The sequence below is a fragment of the Myotis davidii genome, unplaced genomic scaffold (genome assembly GCF_000327345.1).
Source record: "Myotis davidii unplaced genomic scaffold, ASM32734v1 scaffold226, whole genome shotgun sequence".
NCBI lineage: Eukaryota > Metazoa > Chordata > Mammalia > Chiroptera > Vespertilionidae > Myotis > Myotis davidii.
The window spans coordinates 3324388-3336335 of NW_006297224.1; the positions used below are offsets into that span (position 1 = coordinate 3324388).

The 11948-nt window shown below is 40.7% G+C and overlaps 1 protein-coding gene across 1 annotated transcript; it reads left to right on the forward strand.

Annotated features, from left to right (window-relative positions):
• Positions 1-9634: 9634 nt before the first annotated feature.
• On the forward strand, positions 9635-11946 carry LOC102772438 (heat shock cognate 71 kDa protein-like). Its single transcript, XM_015569997.1, is given in 2 exon segments — positions 9635-10288; positions 10526-11946. Coding segments are annotated over 2 exon segments (1926 nt in total). The 5' UTR covers positions 9635-9684; the 3' UTR covers positions 11848-11946.
• The last annotated feature ends 2 nt before the right edge of the window (positions 11947-11948 follow it).

The following is an 11948-nucleotide window of genomic DNA, read 5'->3' on the forward strand; positions in this document are numbered from 1 at the left end:
CCTGCGATTGGGGGGTGATGGGGGTCAACGCCTGAGAGCGCCCAGTATGTGAGAGGGGGCAGGCTGGGCTGAGGCACTCCCCTCCCCACACACCCAGTGCACGAATTTCGTGCACCGGGCCCCTAGTATAAAATAAATATCAAAAATATAAGTCTTTGTTTTATATGGTTGCAAATATCAAAAAATTTCTATATGTGACACGGCACCAGAGTTAAGTTAGGGTTTTTCAGAATGCTGACACGCCGAGCTCAAAAGGTTCGCCATCACTGGACTAGAGATCCTAGGGGAAGAAGGAAGGCGGACAGCAGAACGTGGGGTATCTCTGAACACCGAGTATGTATAAGCTGTTTCTCTCTCTCTGTCTTCATCCCTCCTTCTCTCCAATTTTTTTTTCTTATTTCTTGCTTTCCCCCCTCAAACTTTCCTAACTACAGAAAGAAGAAGTAGAAGCATTGCTATGGAGTCAGGGAAGCCTGGTGCATCACCCTCTATGGTTCTGCATGAGGCAAGGCTAGGCTTCTCCAGGAATGGGGTGGCAGGTCACCGCGCCCTCTCTAACACTGGAGTCGTGTGAAAGTCTAAATGGAGGGGGTTTGATAGTGAGTCCCCTATAGTCTTACTAATTGTAATTATGCTTTTTCAATTATCTTTATTCCTTTATTTCAGCAACAAAGAACTTGTAGAAGGCATATTAGCCCCCTAAAACAACCTAAATCAATGTTAAAGATGTTTATAGAAGCTACCTGAAGGAATTTCTTAAAATAAAGAAAGTTAACACCCTTTGGTGGTTATTCTATGGCATATCTCACAATGGCACGTTTGGGTCATCAGGGTAAACCAGGGTCTGAAATATCACTTTAAATGCAACACACGAAAGTGGGTCTCTTAAAGGTAAAAAAAAAAAAAATGCTCATTTACATGAGGATTGGAATTATTTTTCTAGTATTATGAGAATGAGTACATGTGGTTCAGGGTAAAATTGGCAGTGTTATATCTCAAATGACATAGAGTGAAATAAAAACTATTTCTTCTGGGAAAATGTAAGAAAATTTGAAGAGGTTCTAGGGATGACAAAAATACTTCAAAGGTTCAAGGGAAAAATTCAGTTTACGGATTTTGTGTTCTCTACATTGAAGAGTTCTAACTTGCTTCCTAAAATATGAAAGCAGAGAGGAAAACTTTGATCATTTATCTATAACCTGAAAATTTCTGTGCTCACATCTGGACAAAGAAGAGATTGACAATGATCCGGTCACCTTGCCTGTGGGTAAACTTGACATGCTAACTAGAAAGTGAAACAAGTAGTTTAAACACAGCATAAGCATTTTATTGAATTCTAGTTTGACACTTTTGTCATCTTCACATCATGTTTCTGCTTTCACAGGAGAGAACTGTGCTATGATATGAAGGCAACAAATCTAATTATATTTAAGATTAAAAACACCTCTTTGGAAGAATAAGAAAATGTGTCTTATGCTAAAAAAAAAATAATGCAGTTAGAAAATGTGACTGCTGGGAGTCCTCACTAGTAATCACCCCAAGTCGCTGCTCTTTGAATGTGTTGTTTGGAAGGAGATATGAATAGTTCGAGGGAGTAAAGTGAGTAGAACTAGGTAAGAGGTTCAAACCACAGTCCACCACTCACTCCCTGACCCTGCACATATTACATAACTTCTCTGCACCTCTGTCTCCACATCTGTAAAATAGGAATAACTCCACTAACCTCCCAAGGCTTTTATAACTAACAAATGCTTAAACACTTCTAAAGCAGTTAGGAAAATGCCTTACACATGGCAGTACTCCATAGTATGAGTGCTTCTACTTGATCCTCTTCCCTTTTGTTGACAATATTCACAGCCCTTTTATTTTTCCCCATAGAGGCCTTTTTGTAACACAAAAAGCAAATACAATAAAATACCATCCAGACTTAATAGAGCAGAAAATGGAAACGTAGAGACATGGAAACGAGAGTTTATTTTAAGCAGAACACCACATGTCATCGTTTAGGCTAATGACGACTTTAGCTCCTTCAGTGGACCTACCGGTGCCAACGAACACATCAAAGGAGCCAAATCTCTGATGTGACAGGTACTTTCCTCTGTTCCTCCCACCCCTTCCTGCAGTGCTCACTGACTTCAAACCCAGCTGGGGTGAGCAGTAATGAAACTCAAATCAAATACTCCTCGATCCAGAAGAGGTCAAACTCAGATCCCTGGCAAATGCATAAGCAACACCTCACTTAAAAGATTTTGAACAGCGACTTGATGGCACAGCAGCATGAACTACAACCAGAGCAGCTTCCACTAAAAGTTCCACACACATCGCAAGGGCCCCGTGCACCACTGAGAGCGAAACGCCACTATGTTCCAGGAGGAGCATTGAGGACACTTGTCTGGTTTATAAATCCCCTCCCCTCCCACCCCTATTCTTTCCGTTGGCAATGGCTTGCTTTGAGTCCAAATAACATTCTCCAGGAATTCCTAGGCCTCTTGGACCCTCTGTCTTGAGCGACATGAAGGAGCAGCTCTGGGTCCCTGGGCGAGGCGGGTTCGTAGTGGAAAGTAGAAACCAAAAGCACCTGCGTGTCCAAGTGTTTAGGCTCCGGGCCAGGTTAGCACCTGGTTAGGCTCAATCTAAGATACGGAGGGAAACACACACCACTTCATCTGGGTTTCATCATGGATGTCTTCCTAATAAAAGCACAGCTACTCAAAGGAAGAGCCTTAACAACACCAGAGTCCAAATGGATTCTTTTGCCCCATTCTGAGGAGTAGTTCCAGCCAAGATTAGGTAATGTCTGAGACGCCCCATTCTCGCCAGCAAATTCTGTGTTTTGGTTTGGGAGTGGTAACTGGAGAGGGGCTCCATTTAATCTGCCCATGTCAGCGGTAAAACTGCCAGCCATCCGTTGTAAAAGAAAACATATCGACTGTGCCATTTTGACTTGGCTGCCTCACGATGGTTATTTCAAATTTTCATGACCAAGTAAAGCGTGCAACCAACATCCCTGCGTATTATGCATTGTTATTGCCAAGACTCACCCATCCTTCCGCCTCTCACTGAGACGCCCTCTTTCTGAACCTTATCTTACCCTCAGCTTGGAATAGATTAAGGGAGGGAGTTGGAAGAGGGAATTGTGCACATCACTTGGTGGTGGATATATGTACTGGAGGCTAATTCCAGCAGGTCATAAATGCAAGAAGTTCATCAAAAGGTCGATGAACCTTGGGGCTTCAGCAGGGCTGAAGATCTGCATGTTATTGCCTGCTGCCAGACAGCGGAGGGCAGTTCCCCCAATCTGATAATCCTTTACTGTTTACCAAACCTTACCTTTGCTATGTATATCTGCTTTGCTATATGGCAAAATGTGTGAATAAAAAGCCCTGGGTACGGAAATTCAGAGAGCTTAGTTAGTAAAGCTAAGCCTCCCCTGGATCCCCCAAAATGCCTCACAAATTTATATTTCATGTCTAGTCTCTTTAATAATTTGCATTGCAGCCCTTTCTCCAGATTCCTAAACCCTAGTAGATATGGATAAGACCCCGGCACATATGCCAGTTTCATTACTTTTCTTTTTAAAAAGCTGAAAGTTTAATGGTTTATGTTGGGGGCCCTATCAAAATGTCTCTGACTCAAAATAGCTGTCTGAAAATGTCACAGACTGTGAACTGTTCAGAAACATTAAGGAAAACGTCTCGAGAGAAAGCAGTAGTATTTCTCTTGATGACGGTGAGTAATCACCAAAGGATTCGTCCAAAAGATGCTGGGGCATTTGTATCCTAAGAGGCCTATCTACCTGTATGCTCACACGTTCTCTTCTGTGTATAAGGAAATACCATAAGGATGTGAAGACAGTGCTCAGGAAGCCTTAGAAATCCACCAGAGACTTCAAGGATCATGAAATGGCCCAACCTTTCATCTCAGGCTCACAGAATGCCTTAAGAATGTCATCAGTGGGCCCAGCAGTGTGGCTCAGTGGTTGAGTGTCAACCTAAGAACTAGGATGTCTGGATTCGATTTCTAGTCAGGTCACATGCCCAGGTTGTAGGCTCAATCCCCAGTAGGGGGCATGCAAAAGGTATCCAATCAGTGATTCTCTGTCATCATTGATGTTTCTATCTCTCTCTCCCTCTCCCTTCCTCTCTGAAATATATATATATATATAGGTAAAACAATATATATTTCTTTTATGTAAGTGGGTATAGGATAGTTAACATTTAACAGAATAATACAATGAGGGAATGTGTGGTGTGGTGTGGTGATTAGTGGGATCTATGCACATATATGAATCTTGGATTCCTTTGCTTTGTTACTACTATCATAACTTATAGCAATACAAGTACATAAACAGGAAAGAGCAGGAAGTGAACTTCATATCATATGCTTTTGTCTGCCATTTCCAGATAATACATGGGAGCAGGTTTAGAAGGAAGAACATATCCTCTGGAAGGGAAAAGATAGCTAATTTCATTACTTTACTTCCATGGACCCAATCATGTTTCAGTTTTCCTACTGCAACATTAAAGGGGATGGTCCTGCAGGGACGCTCGTCTGGAAAAGAAAGGACAATAAAAAGGTCACCAATAAAAAGGTGATGGCAAGTGCAGCAGAGTATGCATTAAAAAACAAGCAAACAATCTGTGAAAAAGCATTCCCTTCATAAAACCAAGAGTAGTGCCAATAAAAATATGTGACCATTACTGGAAACCAATACATTCATCTTGTCACATATCCATGCAAATGTTAATAAGCCTCTTTCATTAAAAAATTCTTCTCTTACTTGAAACAAGTATGGCACTTTAAAAAAAATAATTACTCATCCGCTCCAAACACATTCATCAGCCTTTGCCGATATTGTATAATTATACTCTTTTCTCCAAAATATAGAGGAAATCAAAATATAAGAAAGCACTATCTGGGAATGCTAGGAATTCAATAAGTTTTTACCTCAACCTTAAGCATTATTTCCAGTTGCTGATATATACATGTAGTATACCAGTGCTTTCCAATAGAACTTTCTCTGAAGATGGAAATATTCTAATATTCTATATCTGCACTATCAAATACAGTAGCCACCAGCTATTGAATACTTAAAATCTAGAGAGTGCAACTAAGGAAGTGAATTTTTAATTTATTAAGAGAGAGGTAGCCACACGTGACTAATGGCCATCAAATTAGACAGTATAGATTACATAGCTATTGCTTTGTTACTTTGCAATTCTTTTCACATTAACTATGACTGATCAGGGAAAAAAATGTTGTCAGAAGTACAAGAAAATATACAAAAGTTTGCTATCTTTAGCTCATAAAAGAAAATAACAAAATCCAGTGGGGGGAAAATGGAAAAACTGAATAAACAGACAATTCTCAAAAAAAATAAAATTGCAATAGATATTTAGAAAAAAATCTTCAACATCACAATTGATATCAATGAAAAAATTTAAGACATCTTCAAGTTGGCAAAGATTAACAAATGTTATTAACAATATTAATAAGTTTATGAGCATTTATACTAGAACTTGGACAACCTTTCAGGACAGTTTGTCAATATGCATCAAAAGCTTTAGGAATGATCTTTGTCTGACATGGTCATTTCATTGTTTGTGGTGGTTTTTTTGTTGTTAATTCTTACTGGAGGGTATTTTTTCCATGGATTTTTTTTTTTTAAGAGAGAGGGTGGCGGGGAGAGAAGGAGGGAGAGTGAGACACATCAATTGGTTGACTCCTGCATGCACCCTGATGAGGGTTGGGGATTGAACCTGCCACCAGGTGCTGGTAGTCTTGATCCAGCATCTAAAAGGGTTTAGGAGTCTGGAGAAGGCATTGTGCGTAAATTAAATAAGAGTCCAGATACAAAACGTAATTTTGAAAGGCATTATAGGGAGTCAGAGAAGACTTAGCTGAAGACTCAGCTAAAGGAACTAAGTTTTCTTTGTCTCAGGACCCCTTGCTATTTATTAACACAATTTGTCCTAAGGCAACGTAGATATACATCAAAGGGTAGGGTTAGGTACAGAATCCATTGTCAGATTGGGGAATTGCCTACTGTTGTTCAGGTGTTTGGCCAATAGGAGGCAATAACATGTAGATTAAGATGCCTTTAGCTGTCTGGCAGCAAGCAATCAATTTATGCATCCTTTTCAGGTTTGGGGAAATGCCTTCAGCCATTTCCAGATGTTTCAGCCCTGCTGACTTGCTGGAATTGGCTTCCGGCAACCAGGTACATGCCCTTGACCAGGAATCAAACCCACCAACCTTCGGTGTGCAAGCCTACACTCTAACCAGGGCATTTTGTGGGGTTTTTTAGCAAGGAAATAATCATATATACAAAAAGATGTATATAAAAGGCTCTTCCCAACAGCTCATTGTGATAGTAAGAAACTAGAAAAAGTACTTGAAGTTTATGTTTATAAAATAGTGAAATCTTCTCTAAGGTATATTATGCATGTATTAATTGAAAAAAGACTAAAAGAATATTTATTAAAATGTCAAAACTCATTTTTACTGTGCTATGAGATGCAGGCAATTTTTTTCCAATGATTTCCACATTAGACATACATTATTGTGTAAATCAAAAGCCATAAATTCTATTTTTAAAATATGCACAGTGAAATCTTGCCTTTGTAATGCTTTCCCCACCCGATCCCTGAGAGTGGAAGGCATCACTGAAAGATGGAAAGATTTTTCAAGCTGGTCCCATGTGAGGACTTGGCTTACAAAATGTTGTCTCAAGCAACACTTCAAAACTTTAATGCACATACTGGTCACCCTAGAATCTTGTTAAAATGAAGATGCTGCTTCAGCAGGGCTGGGTAAGGGCCTCGGCAGCTGTGTTCCTAACAAGTGTCTGCCTGGCGAGGCTAATGCTGCAGGCGGTGGCCTACACTCCCAGTTGCAAGGGCTTCAGCCAATTATCAATCACCAACCACAGTTTGCCACTCTGGAGCCATGCTACTCCCTTCCCCATTCTCAAAGGTATTTCTTCTGTTCTCAGGTTCACTTCATCAGAACCCACTTTAAGCTTTGCGTTGGCTTAACATGGCTTCCTGCGCTGGTTTGCATTTACTTTACAAATCACTGCCGACTTCTAGTGTTTGACCTTGCTACACATTACAGTCACCTGGGGAGCTTTTACTGCTCAATGAAGTCAATATTAATTCTAACATGACCAGCCATGTTTGCTAACCACTATTCTACAGAGAAGGAGAACATCTGAGGAAGATGAGGTCATCAATACATGAGCAATAGCAGACATAGCTGTGCTCACTTTCCTATCAGATAACCAACCTCTTCTCAGGATCATAAGGGACCCTCACATCAGCATTATATAATAGAACCATAATGCAAACCATGTGTCATTTTTAAATTCCTGATAGCCACATTAAAAGTTTTAAAACAAAAAGAAAGTTGACATATGTAATACTCTTTGTAATACTTTAAGCAATAAGACAAAATTTAAAAAAAAAAGTTTTAAAACAGCCTGGCTGGCATGGCTCAGTGGTTGACTGTCAATCTATGAACAAGGAGGTCATGGTTCAATTTCTAGTCAGGGCACATGCCCGGGTTGCAGCTCAATCACCATTGGGAGGCGAGCAGAAGGCAGCCAGTCAATGATTCTGTCTCATCATTGATGTTTCTATCCCTCTCACCCTCTCCCTTCTTCTCTGAAATCAATACAAATATATACATATTTAAATGAATTTTGAGCTATAAAATTGTGAATGGCTCATAGAATGCAATTTACTAAATTAATCTCTGTTCTTACAAACCAGAGTAATCTCATCCTTTGACAGTTGAAAATGTATATAATTTATATTTTTACAGTCAGTGATCCATAGTTAATTTTCATCTTTTGGGGGATTGGCAGTTTCCACGCGTTTTAGCTAGGGTGCTGAGTCCCTGTTGGCTTGGAATAGCAGGAGGCATTCAGTTTGTTTATAGAGGTTCTCCAGATAGAAATGATTGGTCTGGTAGGGGAGCAAGGTTGTTCTGAGTGAAAAGAAGATCCCTAATTTGGGGTCTATTTGGGGAGAGATGCTGAAAATGTTGTCCTAATGAAGGATAAAATCATGTAGATGAGGAAGATGTATTTATTTCTATTCTTTAACCTCTAGTCAGTGTGAGGTATGGTATTCAAGTGTATATAGTTTCGAAGTTATTCATACTTTCTCAAACTTCAAATAAAATATGAAATATTCTTCTGTGAGGACTCATCAGGCCAATGATACACAATCAGAATCAAGAAAGCTGTCTGTGTAAAATTCAGCACACTGAATACAAATCAGTTGAATAAAGTTTAAGCCAAGTAATGGATGGACTAAACAACGAATAAGATGTGTTTCCTTTTAAATTTCGAATTAATGTGTCTCTTATGGTCAAGAGCTTAAAATTTAAACAAGGTAACAATAACGCAGAGCACTGTTAATAAAATTATTGATGTTCTGCCCTGGCCAGTGCGGCTGAGTTGGTGGAGCATATCAATGAGTCACCACTCCAATTCCCAGTCAGAGCACATACCTGGGCTGAAGGCTCGATCCCTGCAAGAGGCAGCCCATCTATGTTTCTCTTTTCCTCTCCCTTCCTTTCTCTCTAAAATCAATAAAAACATACTTTAAAAAAAATTATTGATGTTCTGAATATTGACCTAGAATGGTATATGTTCTACAGTTTAACTCTTTAAAGCTTGTCTATTGCTTGCTAACATGTAGATTATTTTTATATGCATTGGCCATGGCACCTCCACCAATATACCTACCCCACTACCAAGTGGAAAAAAGTAGAAAAGGTACCACGACTTTAATATTAAGAGAGTTTATACCTCTACCTTATTCTTGTTCTAGGGAAAAAGCACCAAATCATTAGGCTTTACATTTCATCACTTCCTAAAAAGATAACTCTAGAGTTTTACTTGTGGTAGATGTGTGATCTTTCTTACCTAAACCAATACATTGCCCTGTCTTCATCCTTCACCACACCAGCTCCTGGGTAAAACCAAAAGATATCATAAAGAAAGGGAAACTCAGTCAACTGCTTGATGCTAAAATCTTCTATAAACGTATAAGATACAGAAATATAACCAGCAAATCCCTACTCTCTCTCTTCCCCCCATTGAATGAGCACCAGAATAACAAGGAAGTTACCTTTCAGGTATCTCTGGCCAACAATATGCTGGGCAGTGGGGCACCCAAAGCAAGCATAAAGATGTGCCACATGGAAATGGAATCTCTGAGAATACATCCAGATGTAAAGCAAAGAGATCATGGTTCCCATTATGACCAGGAGCTGGGAGAGGGGAAAACAGAAGAGAGAATGAGAAGAAAACTTTGAGGATCTACTTCAAATATGGATCAGGTGTGAGAGAAATAAGTATATTCTATGAGAAAGGCATTTCAGGATGCAATGCATATGACTTAAAGATGAGGTGTGTCATTTATTGGTCTCTGTTGGGACAATAATATTTATTGTGACTAGTCTTTCAACTTATTTTTAGTCATTCTGATATATACTTTTCCTGGGTGATGCAGATAACTGTATTGAATAACTAACTAAGATTAGATGCTAACCAACAGGATGTTGGAACTTTACAAAAGAAAAAAAATGAAAAGAGTTAATGTTTTTGCTCATTGAACGCAGGGATACCAGTTCTGCTCCATCTGCGCAAGCCGAGTGCGCACACCAGCAACCATGTCTGAGGGCCCTGCAGTTGGCATTGATCTTGGCACCACCTACACTTGTGTGGGTGTATTCCAGCATGGAAAAGTGGAAATAATTTCCAATGATCAAAAAAACCAAACCACCCCGAGTTATGTTGCCTTTACTAATACTGAGCGATTGATCAGTGATGCTGCAAAGAATCAAGTAGCAATGAATCCTACCAACACGGTCTTTGATGCCAAGCACTTGATTGGAGGTAGATTTGATGATGCTGTTGTCCAGTATGACAAGAAGCATTGGCCTTTCATGGTGGTAAAAGATACTGGCAGGCCCAAGGTCCAAATGGAATACAAGGGAGAGACAAAAAGCTTTTATCCAGAAGAGGTGTCATCCATGATTTTGACAAAGATGAAGAAAATCACAGAAGCCTACCTTGGGAAGACTGTTACCAATGCTGTTGTCACAGTACCTGCTTACTTCAATGACTCTCAGCATCAGGCCACCAAAGATGCTGGAACTATTGCTGGTCTCAATGTACTTAGAATCATCAATGAGCCAACTGCTGCTGCTATTGCTTATGGTTTAGACAAAAAGGTTGGAGTTGAAAGAAACATGCTGATCTTTGACTTGGGAGGTGGAACTTTTTTAAAAAAATATATTTCTTTACTGATTTCAGAGAGGAAGGGAGAAGGATTGAGAAATAGAAACATCAATGATGAGAGAGAATCATTGATCGGCTGCCTCCTGCACACCCCCTACTGGGGATCGAGCCCGCAACCCAGGCATGTGTCCTCGCTGGAATTGAACCTGGGACCCATCAGTCCGCTGGCTGACTCTCTATCCACTGAGCCAAACCAGCTAGGACAAGGAGGTGGAACTTTTGATGTGTCAATCCTCACAGTTGAAGATGGAATATTTGAGGTCAAATCGACAGCTGGGGGCACCCACTTAGGTGGAGAAGACTTTGACAACCAAATGGTCAACCATTTCATTGCAGAGTTCAAACACAAGCATAAGAAGGATATCAGTGAGAATAAGAGGGCTGTCTGTTGCCTTCATACTGCTTGTGAACATGTGAAGCGTACTCTCTCTTCCAGCACCCAGGCCCGTATTGAGATTGATTCACTCTATGAGGGAATCAACTTCTATACCTCTGTCACCCGTGCCCGATTTGAAGAATTGAATGCTGACCTTTTCTGTGGCACCTGGGACCCTATAGAGAAAGCCCTTTGGGATGCCATGCTTGACAAGTCCCAGATCCATGATGTTGTCCTGGTGGATGGCTCTACCCACATCCCCAAGATTCAGAAACTCCTACAGGACTTCTTCAATGGAAATAAGCTGAATAAGAGCATCATCCCTGATGAGGCTGTCGCTTATGGTGCAGCTGTCCAGACAGCCATTTTCTCTGGAGATAAATCTGAAAATGTCCAAGATGTGCTGCTGCTGGATGCCACGTCTCTCTCCCTTGGCATTGAGATGGCTGGCAGCTTCATGATGGTCTTCATAAAGTGCAACACCACCATCCCCACCAAGCAGACACAGACCTTCACCACCTACTCCGACAACCAGCCAGGCGTGCTCATCCAGGTTTATGAAGGTGAGCATGTCATGACCAAGGATAACAACCTGCTTGGTAAATTTGAACTCACAGGCATACCTCCTGCACCTCGTGGTGTCCCCCAGATTAAAGTCACTTTTGATGTTGATGTCCATGACATCCTCAACGTCTCTGCTGTGGATAAGAGTACAGGAAAAGAGAACAAGATTACCCTCACTAATGACAAGGGTCGTCTGAGCTAGGAAGACATTGAGAGCATGGTCCAGGAAGCTGAGAAATACAAAGTGGAAAATGAGAAGCAGCAAGACAAGAATTCACTTGAAGCTTATGTTTTCAACATGAAAGCAACTGTTGAAGGTGAAAAACTCCAAGGCAAGATCAATGATGACAAACAGAAGATTCTTGACAAGAGCAATGAAATCATCAACTGGCTTGAGAAGAACCAAACTGCAGAAAAGGAAGAATTTGAACAGCAGCAGAAAGAGTTGAAAAAAGTCTGCAACCACATCGTTACCAACCTGTACTAGAGTGCAGGAGACATGCCAGGAGGAATGCCTGGGTGCTTCCCTGGTGGTGGAGCCCCTTCATCTACTGGTACCTCCACTGGACCCACCATTGAAGAGGTTGATTAAGCCAGCTTTGAGCATAGATCTAGCATTGTTCCACACAGAATACTGAAGGACCCAAATTTGTAGCAAATTCCATGGCAGTTCTAAAAGTTGAGCTGCTGTGT